This window comes from Adiantum capillus-veneris, chromosome 25 (assembly GCF_014529385.1).
Source record: "Adiantum capillus-veneris isolate H3 chromosome 25, ASM1452938v2, whole genome shotgun sequence".
Taxonomy (NCBI): Eukaryota; Viridiplantae; Streptophyta; class Polypodiopsida; order Polypodiales; family Pteridaceae; genus Adiantum; species Adiantum capillus-veneris.
Window position 1 is genome coordinate 46,533,690 of NC_140955.1, and position 12,423 is coordinate 46,546,112.

General features: G+C 41.1%; 1 protein-coding gene across 1 annotated transcript; it reads left to right on the forward strand.

Annotated features, from left to right (window-relative positions):
* Positions 1–202: 202 nt before the first annotated feature.
* LOC147424820 (trihelix transcription factor ASR3-like) lies at positions 203–2,751 on the forward strand. Its single transcript, XM_086500495.1, has 2 exons — positions 203–1,153; positions 2,037–2,751. Exons 1-2 carry the CDS (start codon positions 373–375, stop codon positions 2,348–2,350), a joined length of 1,095 nt encoding a protein of 364 aa, XP_086356621.1. The 5' UTR covers positions 203–372; the 3' UTR covers positions 2,351–2,751.
* Positions 2,752–12,423: the final 9,672 nt, after the last annotated feature.

Here is a 12,423-nt window from a genome sequence, read left to right on the forward strand (position 1 = left end):
TTTGGAGAAATTTACTCTCACAACCAGGGGTATTTTGGGAATTTTGGAAAATTTAAAGGGCATTTTGGGAATTTATGACAGAATATCAGGGGTATTTTGGGAATTTCCACAAATTAGAGGGGTATTTTGGTAATTTTCCCTTAGTCATTTTAGAAAGGTTTTGATTAAGTGAAATTTGGGAATCGTATATAGGGTTTCGATTGCAGCCTGCAGTTGCCTGCAGGGGAAAGGCCATGGCAGTCTGACTCGTCGTCATCGCCAAGATCCTCCAAAGGCTCTGCTTTCAGAAGTTCCCCTCCTGCTGGTAGCAAAGCTCATGATGACGCACTCTCTGTTTCTCGCTGCCTAGATCATCTTTACTCTGAGGTCACGATGATGGCCTGTGAAGCTATAGATATGGCCGTAGCAGGAGAGGAACTCCAGATAATGGCAATGGATACTTCTGCTGCTGCAGAGGACAATGGCGGTGACAGTAGCTTCATGTTTGCAAACGTTCAAATGGGCTCTGATGATAGGTCTGCTCATCCTCAATGGAGCCGGGATGATGCCCAGGGCGCCAATGGCGATGTGGGTGATGGCACTTACCTCACCCATATGATCTCTGAAGAGAGATCAAGAGTTGGGCGACACCCACGATGGACACGTGACGAGACCCTGGTTTTGATAGAAGGGAAAAGGCTGGAGGAAGCGAAATGGTCGAAAGTCAAAGAGAACAGGGAGCGTGGCATTGAGATAGGCAGGGCGAATAGTGACTCAAAGTGGCTGTCCATCTCACAATTCTGTGATCGGATGGGAGTGTCGAGATCTGCGGCACAATGCCGGAAGAGGTGGTGTAACCTCTCTGCTGACTACAAGAGAATTCGTGATTGGGAGACTCTTCGTGGTAAGCAGTCCTTCTGGCTCATGAGCAATGATGTGCGCAAAGAGAATAAGCTCCCTGGCTGCTTCGACCGGGAGGTTTTCGACGCTTTGAATAAGTCTCTTGGTATTCATGCCTGCTCAGCTCCAGACATGATATTTGACAGTGGTCGACAAGGGGCAGATGATGGGCTTTTTTCTGATATTGAGCATCCTTTGGTGGAAGAGAATTTGTCAGTGAGTGCTGATAAGGAGATGGACAGCCCAGCCATTGAGAGCCTCACTTCAGCTCAAGGTACACAAAACTTATTGCGCATATTTACCTTTCTTTATGCAGATTGATCAATGATCCTTGTGGTTTATGTGGTGAGTAGAAATGAAACCAAGGTATTGCATGCCTCTGCCTTAACCACTCTCCTAAGAGCTCTCTGACATATAAGCACTCCATAAAACTTGCCACCCGTCCATAGAAGTTTCGTGCATAAATACTCATGGATTGGAGTGTTCATCCTTGGCTGGCTGGTCACTATCCAAGCCCATGATGTGCACCTTTATGGTCATTTATGGGCTCATTACAATCCTGTGTTGCCCTAGCTTGGACTCCACCCCTAAACACTGCATCCCCGTGTGCTGTACATACCCCATCCGTGCATGTCATGTGTGCTCCATGGTCCCAATGCTATAGTTGACATAACATGAAATTACGACACAAAATATGCCATTTTGGAGGATTTTCTTCTTTTAGAATTATGGCTCACTTGACAAATAAAGGGATGGTATGCGCCTCTGCATTCTATTAAGGTGTCATGTGGGATGTGGAAACTGGAAGGTGTTGTTTGGTACGCCGTCCCCACTGTTGTGGACGAGCCTCACGCTTGTTTATGTTTCCTTCAAGTTTCGGAATGGGTGATTAGTGGCTATCTGGCATGACTCCTTATAGAATGAGGATTATGATGTATGAGAAATTGGGTAGGGGTAGGTATGTATGCACATGGTATTCAAAAGTTTTTTTTTCTGTGCAAAGGTATTAAGTGCTGAGTATGAACCTGCTGGCCAATATGGGTTTTCGAGCTATGATAATATATAGGAGATTTGACCCGTGTTTGGCAATGGTTGAGTTTCTTTGTTTGCTGTTTTCCTTGGTGTTTGGACCGACGTGTGCTGTGCTGATTCTGCAGGGCATTACGAGGAGAAGTTCTTGATGAATGAAAAGTTCAATGTGGATGCCTGCGACGAAGCCTTTGAAGAGGAGGCCGACATTTTACCTGGTCGAAAGAAAAGGAAGCGACCAGCGGTGGAGGAATGCGACGAATTCAACAGAGAACTATGCACTCTTCTAGAGAGCAGTAGCAAAATCTTAACAGCCCATATGGATTCTCAAAATCTCAATTTTCATCTGGACAGGACGCAGCGGAAGGAACACGCTGAAAGTCTTGTGCTTGTACTCGGAAAACTTGCGGAGGCAGTGGGAAAGATTGCAGACAAGCTCTGAAACAGGTCGAATGTCGAGTAAGCATTGAAAAATGAGAATCTCATTCTGGTGATATTTAGAAAGCGTCAATTATCTGCTTCAAAATTAAATCTGCCCTGCCTCCAATCGCATTGTCTTATTTGGCAATTTGGTATGTAAAGGGACCTGAGCAGGCTTTACTACGCTTTCAAAAGTGTTATATGAAGAGACTTCACGATACCGGAAGCTTGGAGCGGTTTACGCCTCTAATACGTCAACTTGCGAGACCCTCGTTACCTGAAATGGCTTTCAGTTATAGGTTTCAGATTTAGAGCCATTAGACAGAAATTAGAAGCAGTTGGCGGATTTTGTTTGTGTCTTGTAATAGAGCTGTTGGGGGGATTGATTCTACTTTGTAATTATGGTTTCCTTGAGTGGGGTAACTGATAATCGCAAGGTGCAAAGAGAAGGGTCAGGTGTGGTTCAGTTTAATTTTGAGAAGCTTTTTTGTGATTGAAGTATGCCTTTTTTGTTTATTGATACAGTTAAGGTTTGCAATGTTGAGTTATTTTAGTTAGTTTGATTTCGGTTTTTAATGAAGTTCTTATTCGATTGGAAGTTTGTCTCGAGTACGAAACAAAACTATCATAACCTGTGCAAAAGCGAAAAATTCAAACCTACATCCTCACTCTCCATGGTCATATATCCTCTTCGTCTTCAAACCTATTAAATAATTAATTTAAATGGCTATGGAGGGCTTTTGGGATATAAGCTCAAGCTAGCACTGGTCTCTTATTGGGTAGATGTACTAGTCTAAGTGCATGTAACAAAAGCAAAGTAATTTTGCGGGGAATTTCGTTACCCGTTGCAAATGTGACATCTAAAAAATATGTCTAGTTATGTATTAACAATAAAGGGGCACTTTTGTTGGAAAAGTTACAAAAGAAGGGCATCTTTTAGGCAAGTCAACAAACGAGTGTGCATATGCATGTCCACAATAAAGCATAGAAAGTATAGTAATCAAACATACCAACAGTGTTTGTTTGACAAGTACAGTAAAGAGCCCCTAGGATCAGGACCATACTCAATAGACTTTACTTGCAATTCCTTAGTTTTCTTTTTTGTGGCTAGAATACACAATCATTTTGAAAGAAGAAAGGGAGACTGCTTATGTGAATCAAGCCCTATGCCTTGCATATTTCTTTACATCCTGTTCTAAGGCGGGTATATAGTAAAAGTGACACGATTACCATGTCGCATTGTGGTTGATACACCCCTCGAAATTTCGAAAGGATCTCTAATAATCCTAGCCCCTTGTGGAACTAAGAGGGTTGACCCCCCCCCCCCCCCCCCTTTGCATGGATATATCAAGAGGGTGGTAATATGGATATACTCCTTACAAAGATTGAAGACATCAACAAGGAATTAATTATGATTGGTGAGGTCCTTCTTGGTATTTTCCTCGTGCAAATAGTCCTTCATGCATTGTTGGATTCATACTAGATAGAATTGTAACGGAAATGGCCTATGAACTTTGAGAGTAGCGGAATTAGGAAATTAGATAAAGCAGTTTTGTGAGATTACTTTTGTGAGCATAGCGGGTGAACTTAATTGATGGTAGCAACATAAACATAGTACTTAGTTAACTTGGTATCAACAATACTTTTGTAAGAGAGAGAGTTTAGAGAACATGACAATAATTGAGGACCGCATTCATACGGAGCCGCGGTCCCCCCTCCAATAGGCATTTGTATTATAGTTTCTCCCATCAAGAGAGACTTGGTACAATACAATCTTTGTGTTCCCTGTGACCTTGGTGATGCAATGAAGATGGAAAGCTTCATGCATCACAAGCATAACATAAACTTTGTAGAAAGCATTAACTATCCCAAGCCTCAGTCCGAAGGTCTCAAACACCTTCGAAGGTGGAGAGAGCTAGCGGGGAATGAGGGTAGGGAAGAGGAAGAAGAAACATTCCATAGGAGAAAGAAATAGTTCCTCACTTATCATCACTCTTCTTGCTAGCATACATAATAGCATAGCAATGAAGATGGAGAAGATGTCAAGCTTAAGCATTGAAGCATAGCTCTTGGTTGGATTTGCATTCTATAGCCAAGAGTGTTGGTGTAGGCTCTTACTTCTCACAAGCTTGGAGAAGGAGGTGCAGTTCCTTAACTTTCACCAAGTGAGAATGAATCCACAAAATGAGTGTGAATGTGGTGTATATCCCCCCAGCACCCCCCTTGCTTGTGTGGGGTGAGTTGTAGCTTTACACATGTTTCAAGCTCATTGGATCCCTCTCCCCCCTAGCCAATCATATGCAGCATGCATTCAAGTACATGGGTAGTCTTTGGACAAGTGTCCTCCTTACTCCTTAGAGAGAGAGAGCTTGAAAATATCTAGATAATTTTTTGGGTGGAACTAGAAGCTCATTGGACCCCTCTTTAGCCCAATCAATAGCATTCAAGCACACCATGTGGTTAAGCATAGGGAGAGTTTGACATGTCTCCCATGTGCCCTTTGGGTGAGTGGAAGGTTAAGTCAAAGATTCCCCTAACTTTGGGACTTTCATGCATAGGAAGCTTCTCAAGCACCTTCCTCATTAAGTTTGTAGGGTCTCTTTTTGACTCAAACACCTTACCCCCCCATGCATAGGAAGCTTCTCAAGCAACTTTCTCATTATGTTTATAGGGTCTCTTTTTGACTCAAGCACCTTACCTCCCCATGCATAGGAAGCTTCTCAAGCAACTTCTTCATTAAGTTGTAGGGTCTCTTTTTGACTCAAGCACCTTATTTCCCATGCATAGGAAGCTTCTCAAGCACCTTCCTCATTAAGTATGACAAGTACCTCAAGTACCTTAGTCATCAAGCATGGCAAGCACCTTAGGTGGAGTTCCCACCTCAAGCTCAGCCCTAGCTTGCCTAAGGTTCAAAGGCAAGTTTAGGTCGGGTTCCCACCTCAAGCTCATCCCTAGGTTGCCTAAGGTCAAAAGCAGTTTAGGTCGGATTCCCACCTCAAGCTCAACCCTAGCTTGCCTATTGCCTAAGGTCAAAGGACTTTTAACACTAACCATTGGAGGTCTTTAATGAAGCTAACCCCAAGGTCTTTTAAGCTCCATTAGGTGCACATTGCTCTTTGATAGACTACCTCCTTTTGGACCCTTATTGAGATGTAACCATCTCTCCTCTTGGTCCCCTGCTAAGGTAAGTTTAGAAGCACTTATTGCACATTGCTCTTTGATAGACCGTCTCCTTTTGGACCCCTATTGAGATGCAACCATCTCTCTTTTTGGTCCCGTGTTGAGATAGGTTTAGAAGCACATGTCTCTATTCTAACTCTTGTTCCCGTTTATTCTCCCACATTAATTGAGCAGTTTAATATGAGAAAATCATTTGGTAAAGTTAGATATTATATTTTAAGACAAAGAATAGACATGTGCTGTGGAGTTTTATGGCCTCGATTTTATATTTCTACAAGAGGCCCAATCTAGAAAAAATAGGGTGTGCCGTTGAGCAAGAATTTGTGGCTCATGTTGCTACCTCTAATGCTCTTTCTATGAACTTTTTACTGATGCATCTTATGCAACTAGAATCAAGATTTTTTTGTCTATCTTTGTACTAGCCAAACTTGGTCTTGTAGTAAATTTCATGAATAATGGATGTTCTACTCCTGATCTCAATTTAGGTGATACGATTCTACCATCTGAGACTTTATTTTTAGGGTAGTATAAGCTCAATAGGTATCACAAGAAGATGTAGAAATATTCTCATGTAGGAAAACGGAGTCTTTTTTAGTGTTTTTCATACCATGCATAACATCATGAGCTTCTGCTCGAGAGGCACCCCATACCTAGCTAGGTACGATTGGGAGCAAGGGACCCCCCCCCCCCCCCGGGCCGGCGGTCCCCTGCCCCCAATCGTACCTAGCTAGGTATGCGGTGCCTCCCTCCCAGAACCTCATGATGTTGAGGTAAGTCACAATGTGGGAATTACTGTGAGAATTTATCTAAAAATTGTGTATGCTGTTGGGTAAAAAATTTAATATTTGCAAACATTTGATTCAAAAGTTGTTGCAAAGAAACTGTCGAAGCAAAGGTATTTTTTAGTGACGCATGGAAAGATTATTTAGTTATTGCACACTTCATTTTGGCAATTCTGTCATCTTTATACCTTGGATGCAAAGAGCTAGGACGTATATGATTCTTTAGTGATTGCATCCTCCGTTTTGATAATCTTTTTATTTTTTTCCTTTGGGTGAAAAAGGTAGGTGACTTTTCAAGCAAAGCTATTTTTGAGTGAAGCATGATAAAATAACTTAATAATTGTGTAATCCATTTTGACAACCCTTTTATTTTTGCACTTTAGGTTATAAGAGCTAGCTGTCTTAACCATAGCGTTAAAAAACAACCCTATTAAAATTGTTTTATTTTCTTAAAGCATCTATTACCCACCCACAAATTGGACTTTGCAAATATCCAATGAAAATAATATTAAATAAGAGGGTTCAAACGCTAAATTATTTTGCCATGCATCACTCAAAAATAAAATTGCTCGAAAATTTTCGCTCGGTGTGGATACACTCCAAATGCAACGTTATGGCATACACATTTTGGTCATCTGAATACTTCCAAGCTGTTGTGTGTGAAAACATGTGAGATGATTGTTTTGTTGCTACCTCTTGAGGGACCATCTAGACATGTATATGAAGGTTATCTTTTGGAAAAATGTAGCGTTCTAAGTTTCCAAAGGATGTTTCTTTGTGCATTCTAAATTGAAACTTTTCCATGGTGACATTCTTGGTCCTATTCAAATCTACTTATGAAAAAGTTCAAAATGTTTACATGCTTGAAATATTTGTTTGTAGCCTCCATTTTTAGCATGGGGGAGTATATGTATGAGTAATTTGATGTATTTTTGGTTGGTTGAGGGATAAAACACGTGTATATTTCTCTAGACCTTAACAAAGTGGTGTTAATAAGAGGAGAAACATGTCACGTGTGGGGATGTCATTCTATATGGTCAAAACCAAAGCTTTTTCGTGTGTATTTTGACTAGAGGTTGTCAAATGTGTTGTAGATATACTTCAGAGGTGTTCAACTCAAGCGTCAAAGTATATTACCTTGTTACGAAATGTGGCATGGTAAGAAATCTTCTATTGCTCACTTTGGTGTCTCTGGTTGTTTGGCCTATGTGTTACTATCAAGGCAACAATGTAGAAAATTGGACGATAAGGCGGCTTCAAATGTTTTTTTGGTGGTTACAATCCATAGAGATAGGGGTACAAGTTATCCTCAGTCTAAGCATATCTTAATAAGTTGAGATGTAAGTTTTGTGGAGGATTATTTGCAATCATTGTTGTCGTGTACCAAAGAGACAACGATTTTGCAATAAGGTATGTATGATACGTTGTTGCCTCTTTCTATAGATGGTTAATTACATGTAGTGAATTATCAGGCAAAAAATCACCCTATGCATAAAGATATGACAAGCGATCTAGTATTGATGTAGATGTACCTGATGTGCTTGTTGAGGAAAGCACTAAACATGAGATACCACAAACTTTACATGATAGTAAATTGGATGCACCACATTCTTTTTTACACGTTCATGCTCTATGCATGGCACTTATACATTAAGTTGTTTTGCTTTGTCTGTTTCAAGTATATGTGAAAAAGAGGAACTTGTTTCATTTTCTAAGGTACACCAATTTGAGATTTTTTGGATGCCATATGATGCTACTATGAAGAATGCACTTGATCTTTGTGTGATTTACCTCCTAGCATAAATGCCATTTGTACTAAGTGAGTTGACAATGGCTGTCTACTCCCTCTACTGGCTCAAGTTTGAAAGTTCATTCATTAATTTGTTACGAAGATTCCCTGCATAAACTTTTATAAGCTTCCACACCACAGAAGCAGTTGTTCCCATGATCTGTCATCTGTCCCGACTTACCATTGTCGTCCGCCCTCACCTCGACACCCAACAATTGCTGTCCATGGTTGCAATAGTTTGAGTCACTTTGGCAGTACACACCTCAGGACATCAATTGCACGATTAGAGCAGCAAGAGAAAGACAAACACTGTCCTGGCGATAGAAATTCATCTCTCTCTCTCTCTCTCTCTCTCTCTCTCTCTCTCTCTCTCTCCACCTGCGATGTCTTCTTCTGTCGAGCATACCTCACAATCACTACCATCACCTCTGTCTCCTTGCTCTCTAGCAATGCCGACGAGACTCACATCTCAATCCCGGCTCAGTCTTCTCAGAATTATCGGAAGCAGGCCATGCGCATCACTGCCTAGCTCAAACTAAGACTCTCATTATCGGACGCAGGCCATGCGCATCGTCGCCTACCTCAAACTAAGATTCTCTTCTCGTCCTCCACTTTACAGATTTCAAAAATGCTCAAAGCATCCCTCTCACATCCGCTGCCAGGTGTCAAGCTATGGCCTTTTCACACTGCCCACCGCCCCCGTTTTGACTTTCCCTCTCCCAAGCCAAAAGCATCTTTGTAGATTCCCTTTAATTCACCCAAAAAAAAGTCGTTTTTGGCACCTACTCGAGATGGAAGCATTGGTCAATATAAATAAGGATAGACTTGTGGCAAAAGGCTTTGCTTAGTATACATTTTGATGAGACTTTTGCTCTTAGGTATGGTATGGTTAATAAGTAGTAATAGACACACACACACTCACTCACTCACTCTTGTAGCTACTACTACTACTACTACTCGGTCCTTTGTCATTAGATCGAATCTCGCCAGATACCCTTGAGTTGTTATGCTTTCTCCATGAAAACCTTACGCGAGGCGGCTTCCAGATCGAGCTCACGACCTGGCACGAACGAGCTAACGTTCAGCTTGAGCGAAGCCAGCTTGCATAGGTTCGTTCCATCTCCGAGTGCATACATTTAGAAAAAAACATATGGCTTTCCTTCCTTTGCTCCACCAGCCTTTGCGTACCTCCATCTCTCACCATTGTTGTCTCAAATAGACCCTCTCTCTCTCTCTCTCTCTCTCTCTCTCTCTCTCTCTCTCTCTCTCTCTCTACAGCTCTATCTCGTTGTCAGTGTTCGCCCTCACACAACCGCCTTGCGATCAAACGCAAGTCTGTCTCTTGCATCCGCCTTTCGCATGGTAGCTTGTCCCACAACAAGGCATGGATTTCTCTTATCTTCTCAGCCAAGGATCTCAATCGCATGCTCAACTTGAGCTGTCGACCAATTGTAGGTTCTAGAGAAGCTTGGTGATGAGTGAATCTTGCATTGCCGCATCGATGCTGGGATCTGCCATCTGTTCCAGGCATCGCACCAATACACACACACACACACACACACACACACACACACACACACACACACACACACAGAATGCCTTTCTGTTGTCTAGGCCCCCAACGCCTCGCCATTGCTGGATATGTTCCCCCTCCATGCTCTGCTATGTGGTACTACAGAATGCACGCAGACAAAAAATCTTGCTCCGACCCACATCATTTCATCTCTCTCCCCCCTTCTCTCTCTCTTTCGCCTCCACGTGCCACCTTTGAATTTGTCCTCCTTAAATCCATGAGAGCTCAAACTTGTCAAATTTAAGAGTATCTCCTTAGATTCTAGGTAAAGAAAAATGTTTGCAACCCTACTCACTCACTCTTGTAGCTGCCTACAATTCTAAAGTTTGCTAGAGGAACTTACACCTCAAAATATCCCACTTTAAGGCTTTAATATATCCTTCTCCAAAACTCAAAACCCTAACTGGTAATGGGATGGAAAATTAGAAACTTTAAAACCAACACACAACTGTATCTGCACAGTGCTAGCTATTGCATACAATTTTAAAGTTTCTTGTTTATATTGAAACTCACACTTCAAAATATCCTACTTTCGGAAAAACCCTTCTGCAATTTCCACAGCCCTAACTAGTAATAGGATTGAACCCCCCCCCCCCCCCCCCCCCCCCCCCCCCTTTCTTATGGGTCTAAGTAAATAAATACTCTCTCGATACATTACCCTATGGGCACAAACCCTATTGCCTTAGTAAAAACTTGGGTGGTATTCTTTTTACCCTGCCCTTAAAAGGTATTGGGGCCTTAAAGCCCCCCCCCCCCCCCCCAAAACAACATTGGGCGTGTTAATAATTCTCCCTATTCTTATTGTACACGTGTCCTCCCCTTTACTCCTATACCCTTGCGGTCTGCAGACTACGTGATGAATGTATTCTCTCCTTATGAAGATGCACCCCAGGGTGTTCTCAACATCTAAAGCATCTATCCCCTTCGCCCACTTTGCGTATCTACCTGTCTTGGGGCTTGGTCCAATTTGGTGGCTCGTCTTGTGGGATTCTTGCGGCTCGTCCCTCCTGAGCTGGGCGGTCTGCATACTGTAGTGAATTGACATCTCTCTCTCTTAGGTATCGTGGAGCTTGAAATCAACTCTATTCCCCCTACTAAAATTGCTATGCTAGCTGGTGGCCTTGGGCGCTGATTCGATTGTGGAGGCTTGACTGGTGGGGTCCTCTCCTCTTTGGATCTAAATAAAGGCGAGGGATGATTTTCCCCTCACTTAGCCTTGGCATACTTGTGTGTGTTGGTGTTTTCTCTTAACAAAAACAAATTACAGTATACTGTCGTCTGATTTTTCTTTTTTGTTGTTCGCAAGTGTATATATTATATTTGAAAAAATGTGTTGGGGGGATTGATTAAGAAAATGTAGCTCCATCCCCCTGGTTTGATGGTGAGTAGGTTGGTTTTTAGCTCTTATAGCAATAACATGAAGTTTAAACTGGGATCTGATGGTGTGTTCTAATTCCCATGTTGGGTTTGTCTCGTCCTTGACATTACTAGCTGGCTTTGAAAAGGTTAATACTGGTCCGCAAATAAATCACAGTGCTATTGGGGTTTCAACAATGCATTACATACTTGCGCCTGACATTGGGTTTTTTTTATAGAACTCTCATGAGATCATTTAGGGAAATTAAGTCAATTTACACATAAATCTTTTTGGTGAGCAATCGAAATAGGACGCAAGTTCTTTTGGAAGCTTGACTAGTATAATGCTTACTTTTACCACATCATATATGACTATTATTGGTTTTTTGTAGAAGACTAATCAGTTTACTGTCTACTGTCCGGCATTTACTGTTGCATTGCTTAGAACACTCATACTTTTGTCTTAGTCTTATATGTGCAAAGACTCTCATCTTATGTGATATCTTAGAATATGTTAGTCACTACTTCTTATCACACTAAATGATTGGTTTCTTAAAAGCAGTTGCATAATACTTGTAGATAAAACATAGAGCACTTAATCATCTTGCTTGGTGTTCTTGCATTATGATACAAATTTTTAAAGAAACCTTTACTTACTTGCCTAAATACGCCATCATATTTAGGGGATGAGTGGTTCTAGCTTATATCGTACTTTGACTAAAATCCCAAGTGATTTTTTTGACTAATACTACTTTAAGTGGTTCTTTTTAGGCCATACTCTCTCTGTTATATCTCTTACGGCTCTAATGCAAATTATGACAGATTGTTTGATTTTTTAAAATCCTGATGGATTTAAAATGAGGCAAAAAAACCTATGGGACAAAGATTTTGGTAAGACATTTGGATCAAAAGGGGTAGTGGCCTTCTGATTAGAATTTAATTTATTTAAATAAATATAAATTCTTTTCTAAAAAAATGGGGTCACTTACTATAATTATTTATAACCTATGATCTCATTTCAAATAGAAACTAAAGGAGCAATGACCTTCAATTCATAAAAAGAGTAAAAATAAATGAAACCCTCTCATAAAACTCATGTGACGGAGAAACAATGTTGGATGGTAGGTTTAATGTAAAAAGATTTTAAGTAGGACATGGATGACAATTGATAAGCTCTTTGACATCTTTGATACGTATTCAAGGCTAATAAATCTGTTAACTTGTTTATATGGATGCATGTGAGGACTCTATTTTTACTTAGGGTCTTTTTGGCTTAAAGCTGCTGTCTGCCATTGGTGCACCTTAGCCCTTTCTACTCTAGACATAACTACTCGTAGCACTCTAGTGTACAAAAACATTAGAATGGTACTTCATTCTCATTGTAAAGTGCAAAGATGAATCAAAGAGTGAGTCTG